Below are 11,364 nucleotides of genomic sequence, written 5' to 3'. Positions count from 1 at the left end.
AACCCGAGCATAACCTCCCCCATCCGCTTGGAATCTCTCCGTCAGCGCGGCTCTGCGCAAAAGCGTGACGTTCTTAGCACATGATGCGAATCCCGAAGCATAGTGAGGAATTTCTCCCCAGTGTGATAACCCCTTTAATGGATATGCCTAAAGCCTTTGTCAAATGCTAGTCGAGGTCAATTGGCCAGTATCTCTGCGCTATACGTACATATCCTTAGAACCACCGTATACGTAGGAAACGACCAGAAGCAACCTAACAAGAATCATGTCTACCCCACAGGTATACCTCCGATCACAACGACTTTTGACCACTATGGACCGTCAGCGCCGAGTTCCGCTCTCTCAATTCGTCGATGGCATCAGATACTCTCCTCTCGTCCCTCTCGCTCTTGCCCGCAAGGCTCTCATGCACCGACCGGGCGACGGAGACATAATCGTCGTGACCTACCCGAAGAGCGGGACCCACTGGGCGCTGCACATCATCCAACTAATCCTAGGTCGGGGACAGGGCGCGACCAGCTTTCCCGACTTAGTCAGACGATCTCCCCACTTGGAAAACCACGGTCCAGAGGCCCTAGAAAGCATGCCTTTTCCGAAGACGATGGGGACCCATCTAAAACTGCTCCTGCAGAACTTCAACGACAGGGCAAAGTACGTGTACATCGCTCGGAATCCGTGGGACACGTGTGTGTCGCTTTACCATTTCATGCGGGGCATAGCCAAGTTCCAGTTCGAAGACGGCACCTTCGACGACTTCTTCGAGGCTTTTGTGACGGGAGACCTATGCTACGGGGACTACTTCGATCACGTGCTCCACGGGTACGCCCGCAAGGACGACCCGAACGTATTTTTCTTCACGTACGAGCAACTGAAAGCGGATACCCCGGGAATGATCCTGAAACTCGCCAGTTTTCTGGGTGAAGAGTACGGAAAGATGCTCGAGGGCGACCAAGAGATGTTTCGGGAGATCTTGAACAAAAGCAGCTTCGACTTTATGAGCCGCGTCCTGGAGCCGGGAGCACAGGTGTTCTCAGGGCTCTTCGGAGGTCTGTCCACACCTATCGGCAGGGGCAACAATGCCACGTCAGAGAGGGTTGAGGAGAATGGCTTTAAGTTCTTTCGGAAAGGAAAAGTGAATGACTGGAAGGAGTTTTTTACACCAGGGCAAATCCAACGCATGCAAGCCAGGATTGACGAGATGACTTTGGGCACAGATCTGATGCAGCTATGGAATGAGAAATAAAATAAAGTGGTATTCTGTTGCCTATCTGCGCCTTTTTCACCCACGTTGATTCGCTCTACACTCTTAGAAAAAAAGGGTCTACATAGTCCTCCCTAAAGCGAGCAACGCTCTTGTAGCCTATGTTCTAACATCCCCTCTCATCTTCCTCCTCTCCCCTCCTCCTCCTTTTCCTTTTAAAGCGCAGCTCTTAGGCGCCCGTTTCTGGCTTGAGCGGCGTCGCCGTCGACGTAAACACACTTTGCAATAGGGGACGTTTCCTATAATAACGTCAAACGTGGCGTCACGTGTGACGTCACGAGGGAGGGGGAGGGGGAAGGGAGGAGGAGGGGAGGAGAGTGAGATAAGGAAAGAGAGAAAGGGGAGAGGGAGGAGGAGGAGGGGAGGAGCAACACCTCCTAGAAAGAAGGCCGTAGCACTCCGAGTGGTCACGTCACAATGTCGGAGAAAGAAGGCCATGGTGCAACTACGTGAGAAAATATCTGGTATCCACGTGAAAAAAATTTATCTTGTCGAGCGGCGCGGTGGTGTTCGTGCAAGTTTATCCGACATCAATATACATTTTAAAAGCGCAGTCTTGTACAATTTATTATATATATTGCCGGCTTCTAACACCGATTCCCTCAGACCCTGTCCCCGGATGAACATGACACGGCGATGCTTCGCTCTCGGCAAAATGGTTTCTTCACTGCCTGGGGGGTTTCGGGATCGGGGAACGGTCATCAGCGAGGCCGGAAGGAAGTCCGCTGCCACTGCAGCTACTCCATGTCCCTGCGGTAGTCGTTCACACCACGTCATGGGGCCGTCGTCGTCCAGGGGTCGCTTTACGGTCCGTTCTTTGAGTCCGCAGCTCGACGTAGTGCCTGCACTGCCCCGCGCCAGCCCCTTCTCTGCGGTCACCGCTGCGCGCTCCTTGCTGTCAACTGTTCGAGAGAGCCTCCCTTTGTCCCGCGTCCCCTTTTTAAGCCTTGGCCCCTTTGTTCTGAGAAGCCAGTCGCGTGACGTCAGCTGGCTTAGGGGAGTGGTTTAGCCGGATCTTGTGGTGCGCAAGGCCATCGAAAAATGGACGCCACGTGAACTCAACACCAATTCAATTTCTCCACCAAATTTAGCGGGGAAAATGACGTCACATGACTTGATGTCACGTCCTCCTTGAAAAAATTTCGTCTTTTCCGCTAGATCTAGCGGGAAAATTGACGTCAAGTGACCTGAACATCAATTTTATTTCCCACTAAATTTAGAAGGGAATCGAATTGCTGTTGAGGACACATGACGTCAATTTTCCGCTAAATTTAGCAGGAAATTGAATTGGTGTTGAGACCACGTGACGTCAATTTTCCCGCTAAAGTTAGCGCGGTTACGCCGACGCGGCCGAACACGGAAACTGGCGCATAGAGGCCCGTTCACACACTTGTGACTTCTTACAACCGAGTGCCTTGAAACCTCTTAAAATCTCTTACGACGAGATGACACACTGGCACCACCTAGCGGGCAGCAGTGGAACACTGGGCGATCCCGTATATTTCCATTTCTTTTGGGAATCATTCCTTCTTTCTTGGCTTTATAAATTTTTGTCAATGTTAAAAAAAAATACATTTCTCATAAGTAGTACATACATTTGACCTCGCAAATACCGCCAAACCTTCGCTCTAGTGGAATGCAGTTTCAGGGTCATCGCATAGATGGCGCCAGCGTGTCAGTGTCTTCTCCAGTCGTAAGAAATTCTAAAATGTTTCAAGTTGCTCGGCTCTAAGGAGTCGCAAGTGTGTGAACGGGCTGCGTTTTAAAACGACAATGCATCGAGATGTTCTGCATGTTTGGACTGGGAGACGGAATTACAGGCGGCCTTCGCTTCCGCTGGAGCTCAATCAACTCAACAATGTTTATTAAACAACGCGCGCGATGTGCTCGAAAGAGGAAACCGAAAGGAGATGAGGCGGGAGGGTAAAATTTTTCTCCCGTCTCTCTAGACAACGACAAAAAACGTCTCGTTCCTCCCTTCTTCTCATGCCCGCTTGGGGGCGCGTATGACGAAGGGAGGAAAACGCGCCGTTTTATCGTTTATCTCCCATTTTTCTTAGAGTGTAACAACACCCATGCATCGAACAACGTTTTACGGAACTCTTGAGAGAGAGTATAAAAGTCCTTTGAGACATATATATTAGTGATGAACTGAATCTGCCGAACTTTAGATTCGGCAAAGTTTAGCACACGCCGACCTTTTGAAGTAAAGTCCGGCAAAATTTCTTGGAAAATTCGGCAAACGTTTGCGCAGGCGCGAGAACGCGACGAGGCCATGGATTGCATTCAATGTAGTGCTACCAGCGATTACGCCGAGGTGCGGAGTAGGCGACAGGGTAACTGCGTGTTTGTTAGCCTTTGTGAGTGTGGTTCTCTTCAATGTGTTCCGCCTTTCAATGTGTTCCGCCTCGAAAACAGAAGATCAACCAGGAATCAACGCAGTCCGCTGCTGAAGTGATACATTATGCAGTATATTCTGGATAACGTGATTTTCATTTGATCTTTCCAGGGATGCAACGAGGTACTTGCAGTATTGACTGACTAGCACATTAAAGCACTCCTCACAATTATAGCAATCTTGTTTTCGGCTCACAAGTAGTTTGCACCGAACTAAATAATAAATTATTTTTGTTTTTTTTAATTAGCGTTATTTCGCGGTCTTCATCGATCCGTATAAAACTAAACACAGAACTCTCATGCTCGACGTTGCACGTCCGACATTACTAACTATTTCCTTTTTTTAAACGTCCGCGTGTGTCCTAAGGTTAGAAACAAGCATTTTTTAAAGTTAAAAAACGAGACGTTGCAAATACGAGACACGCAATTTTATGTAAAGCTGGTGTCAAGTGACTTAAAACAAAAAACAACAACTGCATATTGACAGTAATATTGTTATCTCGTCTGGTTGAGGCCCAGCAGCGGTTGCATTCATTTTCGCGCACGAAACGGTAACTCACAGAGAAAGTAAGAACACAGTGTTACCGCCCTCATTTTAACAATGTACGCACTTGCAGACTTGCACTGATGAGGCCTCAAAACCGAAACTCACGTATCTTGACTGTGGACGCTACCACCTAACCTCGCTGTCACACCACTTTTGCAAAAAGGCACTGCAAAATTGCCCGTAAACACACGAAAACGACACCGATACAATTATATTGTACAATATCGCCCTATTTAGTAATAACTGCGTCAAGATGCATTAAAGAAAATTCACAATGTATTTTGCCGAGTCCTTGCCGAATCTTTAGAAAAGTTCGGCAAAACTTCGGTTTTGGGAGATTCCAAGATTCTGCGCCGAATCGATTCGGCAATAGTTCGGCCCATCACCGATATTTATGTCCAGCATCGATGCGTAATTGATCCAACAGAGATTTACGTATTTTGATCTTCAGTCAGGGCTGCCTACGCACGCTGTGATTTATTTGACATGTTCAACTAAAAAAAGCATCTCTTATTTGATTTGTTTTCCCATTTCCTTTCACATCGTAGCAATAATGCCGGAAAATAGCGGGGATTGACCTTATTCTTTCAAAATAAATGGTTAATCGCTTTCTCTGTGTGTCTGTAAACGCTTAAACGAACCGAGGATATTTTGCTCACTGGATATGTGCCTATCCGACACAGAAAACTTTCCAGCCATTTGTCCGCCTTGAAGTTCATGGAAGTCGTACGGCCGATGACCCTCGGCAACACAAGTCACGCTCATGTTGTTTATTGCGCACATTAATAACATTCTGGATTTCAGATATTCTTAGCTCACGCTTGGACGACGATTTGTTCTTCGAGCTCAACGATCGCATCGTCCACTCTTAAGACGTTCTTTTAAGGACGCCGCCATCATAAAAATTGCGATTTTCGTCGTTGAATCAAGCTGGCTAATGACAGGCGATCCCCTTGCCCCCTCGAAAAAACGAGGACGAAGACGGTGACTAAGTTTTTACTACGAAGTAATATATCAGCAGTTTAATGTAGTCTATGCAGGTAAGTTCTCGGTATTTTATAGCTGCATCTTGAGTGGTGGAACGTAGACGCTTTCATACTTTTCAAATGCAATTGAGTAATGTACACCTTGCAGTGGTAACCTAACCGGAGCACCGGCACCGGGTGGGAACCGGTCCGCTTGCTATAAAAGGCCCCTGAAAAGAAAAGAAAAAAAAATGTTCTCCCCGGCACGCGCATCCCACGACGAAAACGCCAAGGCCAGGCTTTGCGATGTGCAAAAGCCTCGCGTTTTCATCTCGTGATGCGCGCGTGCCGGGGAGAAATCCCCGGAATTTCTCCCTCGTCTGAATACCCCTTTAGGTGAGGACACGGCGGGGCTGAACGCGCGGCGCGAGGAATCAGATAGTGTTCGTTCGACGGGCATCCGAAAGGCTGCATCATTCCGCGGCCACTGTGCCCGCGGCTGACAGTATTATCTTACACCATGCCGGCGGCCAAACGGCGAAACTTAGTGAGAGCGAAAAAAAATTATCTCGTTGCCATGACACCCCGGTGCACCGTGGTCTTTCTGCACGAGCGACAACCTCGCTGGAGCTCTGCGCGTGTGGAGCATGAGGTGGCACGAGCAGTCTTTGCCGTGCCCACGGGTCGACGAGTCATCCGCCGGCGACGCTTGAAACCATGGTGAGAGAGAGAGTGAAAAGCGAACTTTATCTGCACTGCGCGAGGAGCGCGCTGTCCTCACCTGAAGAGTATTATCTTACACCGTGAGAGACTGACTCGACAGAGGGGTGGGGGGGGGGGGGGGGGGGTCATGATGTGGGGAAGGGCAGGGTTAGCTTTGCCAAAAGTGCAAGCGTTGTTCCGACCTGAAATAGGAGGAGAAAGATGGGTCATAAACTCATAGGTGAGGAGAGGGGGGGGGGGGGGGCGGAGGCAAAAGAAACCAGCAGCATTCATGTCTCAGTGAGCCAGTTAGCGAGTCCGGACTGGGCTGGTGGCAGTTAGCGGAAGAGCAGGAGGGGCGTCACATGTGCTTTGCTAGGCCGGTCTCTCGTAGGAAACCCAGTAGGAGGGACTGTATGGTCCGTCTTCTACGCCTGGGACCTTCAGGGAAAAAAACTACGTCCGATGCTGTCGTTGGTCGGATGTGTTGTGAGGATAGGGCGGAGAGAAACGTCCTCCGAGCTTCCTCATGACGAGGGCAACCCCAGCCTCGTCCTCGGTGACCGCACACCGCTGACAGAGAAGAGTGTCTCTGCACCGAAACCGGTGGTCGAGGCTCCCTGTGTATGCGCTTCCTGTTCTACACTCTAAGAAAAAGTGAGCACCTCCACTCGTCATCGTGCTTTTTGACGGCTGTAACTAGCCCACAGGCTTACTTAACTACCCACTGGGCTCGAGCCATTGAGGGTTAGCACCCTGTTGGCAGGTGACAAGCCTGGGGTAGTCACGTTTTATAAACTCTTGAATTGAACATTCAAGTGCATGCAGTCGTTCAATAGTAAAAGTCACTTCAAAAATCTCAAAAAGTACTTGAAACTTGTTTTCTTTGTGCGTTGGTTATCATTTATTCAAATTTGAACCGGTCGAAACAAGCGTGTGGCTCAGTTCGCCTAAACTGGCAGAAAAGAAACAAGTACAGGCAACCTTGGTAGGCACCTGCTAAAACCCGAGGCAGATAAAAACTATTGCGGTTGTCCTTTTTCGTTCCGTCGCGGGTTTTACCATGTACAGCAGCAAACAGCTGGCAGCTGGCGTCGTGCTCGAGGAATTTAACCAAATCTCTAGAAAAGCACAGGAAGCTACGCTCAGGCGTGAGTTGACTTGAATGTTCGGTGTTCGCCGGACGAGATACTCTCGTCGTCTTTTATTGTGCGGTTCAGTAAAGAGCGTGCTCTCAATAAAGGTGTGATCGGTCAGTTCTGCGTGCAGATCAGTTGCAACTGGCCTCCTCGGTTCCGCCGAACTTGCGCGCCTGTCGTACCCAATTTTTTTTTTTTTTTTTTGCTTTCAAGTGCAGTGAAGTATGAAGCATTGAACACCACGACTGAGGCCGGACAGGACGAACGTACACAGATATCTGGGATCATGTCCGTGTATTTCACTATTTCTCAGTCTCGAGGTACATGATTCGCCTTCTCTGGTTCATTTGGCACATTTCATCGAGCATACTCGATAAAAATAATGCTTCAAACAAGGCCGGTTCAGACACTAGCGTTTGACAGCGTTGCGTCGAGAACCGAAAGCCACTCACCGGCACGTCTGTGCTTCGTATCAAGCGTGGAGTCCAATTCAAGGAATCATCTTGGCACGCGATATAAGCAGCAGGGATGTCCTGATTTCTTGCTGCCGCAACGCAGTCAGACGCACGCAGTCAAACACTACTGTCTCAACCAGGATTTAGATAATTTAGCATACGTATTTTGCGTTCGTTGCAGGTGAAGGCACGTGCCCGAAAGCAGCAATTCTGCACTGTCCTCTTGGCGCGAGCGCGAGCGCAAGAACGCATATTTAGCGAAAAGAAGAAAACTGAAATAACGCTTCGGGGAGGACCGGCGGACGGGCTTCGCTAAAATCACCTGCGCGTGCTCAGTGTACTCAACGTGTACCCAACCGCCGCTAAAGTCAGTCTGGATATGTAAAAAGAGAAACGGAAATGCATCAGTGTGTTCAGAAAGTTGTGTTACAACGGTTAAACCAGCTGAACTACGAAATTAGGGAGAAAGGAGTAAAGACAGGTGATCGCTGGACTACCAACTATTTAATAAAGATTCGTCGTTACTTCTCTTTTTCTACTGGCGTTGTGGCTAGCTTCTCTTCTTCCTACTTGATTTTTCTGTTCCATCACGGATACTGGTTTTCCGGAGGAATCTTTTTTCGCTTTCCTGTAGCGCAATAGATGGTGTACTAACGCAATTTTCTTCTTTATCTTCTATGGCCAAGGCCTCAAGTATTTCACGGGCGAGCTGGTCTTTGTGGTGAGCTAATATGGTACCCAGGTCGAGCTTGGCCTCGCACGTGCATGCTCGACAATGAGCGACTAAATGCCCCGGCCCTGTTAGGGCTCTTAAGTTTGCTGCATGCTCACGTGCTCGATCGTTCACGCACCTTCCCGTTTGTCCAAGATACACACGCCCACATGACAGTGGTATGTTATACACTACTCCCTTTTCGCATTGGACGTACTTATTCTTATGTTTGGTGTTGCAAGTGCCGGTGTTGTTGGCCTCCCCTAGATTAACCTTCCGGCACATGGCATATCCCTTGTTTGGTGCCGAGCACACTACTTTGACGCCCTGCCTTGTGGCGATCTTTTTCAATCTATGTGTGACTCCATAAATATACGGAACCACCGCGAAAGGTGATCTTGGAACCTTTTTTCGTGTGTTAGAGTCATTCTTTTGGCTGGATTTCTTGATGTTTTGGCAGAGTTTTTCACAGATGGAGGCTAAGAAGGGTCTCGGATACCCGGCCTCATGGAGTCTGGAGATTTGGGTCTTGAAACTTCGTCCCATCTGATGTGAGCATGTTTTTCTGAGGCTAGCTGTGAGAGCTGTGGTGGCGACCCCTTGCTTTACATTTTTCGAATGTTCTGAGTCAAAGGGAAGAAACCCTTTCCCCGATCGCGTTTCGTATCTCCAACATTCGAAAAATGTAAAGCAAGGGGTCGCCACCACAGCTCTCACAGCTAGCCTCAGAAAAACATGCTCACATCAGATGGGACGAAGCTTCAAGACCCAAATCTCCAGACTCCATGAGGCCGGGTATCCGAAACCCTTCTTAGCCTCCATCTGTGAAAAACTCTGCCAAAACATCAAGAAATCCAGCCAAAAGAATGACTCTAACACACGAAAAAAGGTTCCTACATCACCTTTCGCGGTGGTTTCGTATATTCATGGAGTCACACATAGATTGAAAAAGATCGCCACAAGGCAGGGCGTCAAAGTAGTGTGCTCAGCACCAAACAAGGGATATGCCATGTGCCGGAAGGTTAATCTAGGGGAGGCCAACAACACCGCCACTTGCAACACCAAACATAAGAATAAGTACGTCCAATGCGAAAAGGGAGTAGTGTATAACATACCACTGTCATGTGGGCGTGTGTATATTGGACAAACGGGAAGGTGCGTGAACGATCGAGCACGTGAGCATGCAGCAAACTTAAGAGCCCTAACAGGGCCGGGGCATTTAGCCGCTCATTGTCGAGCATGCACGTGCGAGGCCAAGCTCGACCTGGGTACCATATTAGCTCACCACAAAGACCAGCTCGCCCGTGAAATACTTGAGGCCTTGGCCATAGAAGATAAAGAAGAAAATTGCGTTAGTACACCATCTATTGCGCTACAGGAAAGCGAAAAAAGATTCCTCCTGAAAACCAGTATCCGTGATGGAACAGAAAAATCAAGTAGGAAGAAGAGAAGGTAGCCACAACGCCAGTAGAAAAAGAGAGGAAAACGACGAATCTTTATTAAATAGTTGGTAGTCCAGCGATCACCTGTCTTTACTCCTTTCTCCCTAAATTCGTAGTTCAGCTGGTTTAACCGTTGTAATATGTACCACCAACTAGCTCAGCTTCTACCCCCAGAAAGTTGTGATTGCAGAAATTGGTTTCGATAATTAATACAATTAATTAAACAGGCTTCTGTATACTTGAAGTGTAGGCAAGCGAGAAAACGAAACTGTTCAAAATGTGACGTGTAGCAACTATTCAAATTTATTTATAACCTGCAGTTCACTTTTGCAATGGCCCTACATTAGAGATACGAGCGCTTTCCTAAGGGCAGTAGAGGAAAAGAATATATACGGCTAAATCTTGCACAGTCTTTTCGTATTTGTGCAAAATATGACAGTGGTCACCATCCTAATCGGTCACATAAAATACAGCAGTATATAAGCTAGTGGTGTCGACGAGGCATCTGTATAGGAATGTGGAGTGTCAATATGTGATGTTGTATCTTGTACTGTTTCTGAATGCGTTGATGTATAAAATGCTGCGATGTCTGTATGTCGCGTATGAGTGAAGTCTGGCGTGGGATATGTACATACGGCATTATCTGGCGAGGCGCCGAGAATTGCTGGTTTCTTTTTTTCTTTAGTTTGAGCGCTGTCCGTTAGGTGGCGCGTGTCGCCGCCCAATTCAAGGAGTCACGCGTTTATGTGTCTACTTATTTGAGTGAAAAACATGGAGGCGTTCCATAGCTCCACGTAGCAGCCACAAAGGGTTCGGTCTGGTTCGGTTCTCGGCCTCTCGTCCAAATGGGATCAGTCCCATAGCCAGCTGAATGGGTGTTCCGTGCGGTGAATAGCGCCAAGTGCGTGCACAGACGCGGTGAGGATTACCAGGGACCTGAAAGTGGATAGCGAATGCTAACAGGTGAGCAGGAGCGTTGAACGATCGGAACCGACGCCGCTTAAATCGGTGATGCTTCGCCTCGCCGCTGTCAACCGAAAACGCCGGATCACTTGCGGCAACCACAGCAAGCAGATGCTCTGTTCAATAAAGACATCATTCCATTTCTCGCTATTTTGTTTCCTTCTTTGAATGTTTTCTGGCCGCGAAGTAAATGCAGCCGGCCTCGCGAAAGCAATCGCGGACAAACTCCCTCGAATGCGCCCCCCCCCCCCCCCCTCACATCGTCGCCCCTACTCGTATTAGGTGCGGTGCCGGTGCTTCGAGGCACGTTTCGGAGTACTTTGTGCGCACGGAAGGCAGCGAACGGGCGTACGCACTTGAGAATCGTATTTTAGCAAAAAGCAGTCCAGCTCGCTAGGCCTTCCTCGTATTGCTCCACTGTCGCTTGCCAGCCGCCATGTTGCTTTTGGGGGTGCTCACTGTGATTACCTGCTGATTGCGTGCCGTGTGACTGCCCATGGGGTTGTTAGTATAACGAAGGGGGGGGTAGCGATATCTGTGACGGCTTCTGACTACCCCAAGTGTAGTACCCTACGACAACCCTTTTGTTGACTCAAGTGTAGTACCCTACGACAACCCTTTTGTTGAGAGTGTAAGACAAAAGAGCAGCGTCGCGTCGGACCGTTTTAACCCCTGGGTCAGGCAGGGTGGCCGCTTTCAGCTCCCCCAGGGGAATGGTCCGAGAAGAAAGCCTAGATGGCTTGCTGGTAGCGTCTGGGATCAGGAGGCGCCCTTATTGTAG

The 11,364-nt window shown here is 48.8% G+C and overlaps 1 protein-coding gene across 1 annotated transcript; it reads left to right on the top strand.

Moving 5' to 3' along the window:
• The first annotated feature begins 313 nt into the window (after positions 1–313).
• On the top strand, positions 314–1,243 carry LOC115315569 (sulfotransferase ssu-1-like). Its single transcript, XM_029974765.2, has one exon. The coding sequence runs from the start codon at positions 314–316 to the stop codon at positions 1,241–1,243; it is 930 nt and encodes a 309-aa protein (XP_029830625.2).
• The last annotated feature ends 10,121 nt before the right edge of the window (positions 1,244–11,364 follow it).

The sequence above is a fragment of the Ixodes scapularis genome, unplaced genomic scaffold, assembly GCF_016920785.2.
Source record: "Ixodes scapularis isolate PalLabHiFi unplaced genomic scaffold, ASM1692078v2 PGA_scaffold1__304_contigs__length_218370807, whole genome shotgun sequence".
NCBI lineage: Eukaryota > Metazoa > Arthropoda > Arachnida > Ixodida > Ixodidae > Ixodes > Ixodes scapularis.
The sequence above is the reverse complement of the archived record's forward strand: the minus strand, read 5'-3'. Positions and strand labels throughout refer to the sequence as shown.

What these genes read in the sequence shown, in the direction of transcription:
- LOC115315569 (XM_029974765.2), top strand. Translation starts at nt 314, where the DNA reads ATGGACCGTCAGCGCCGAGTTCCGCTCTCTCAATTCGTCGATGGCATC.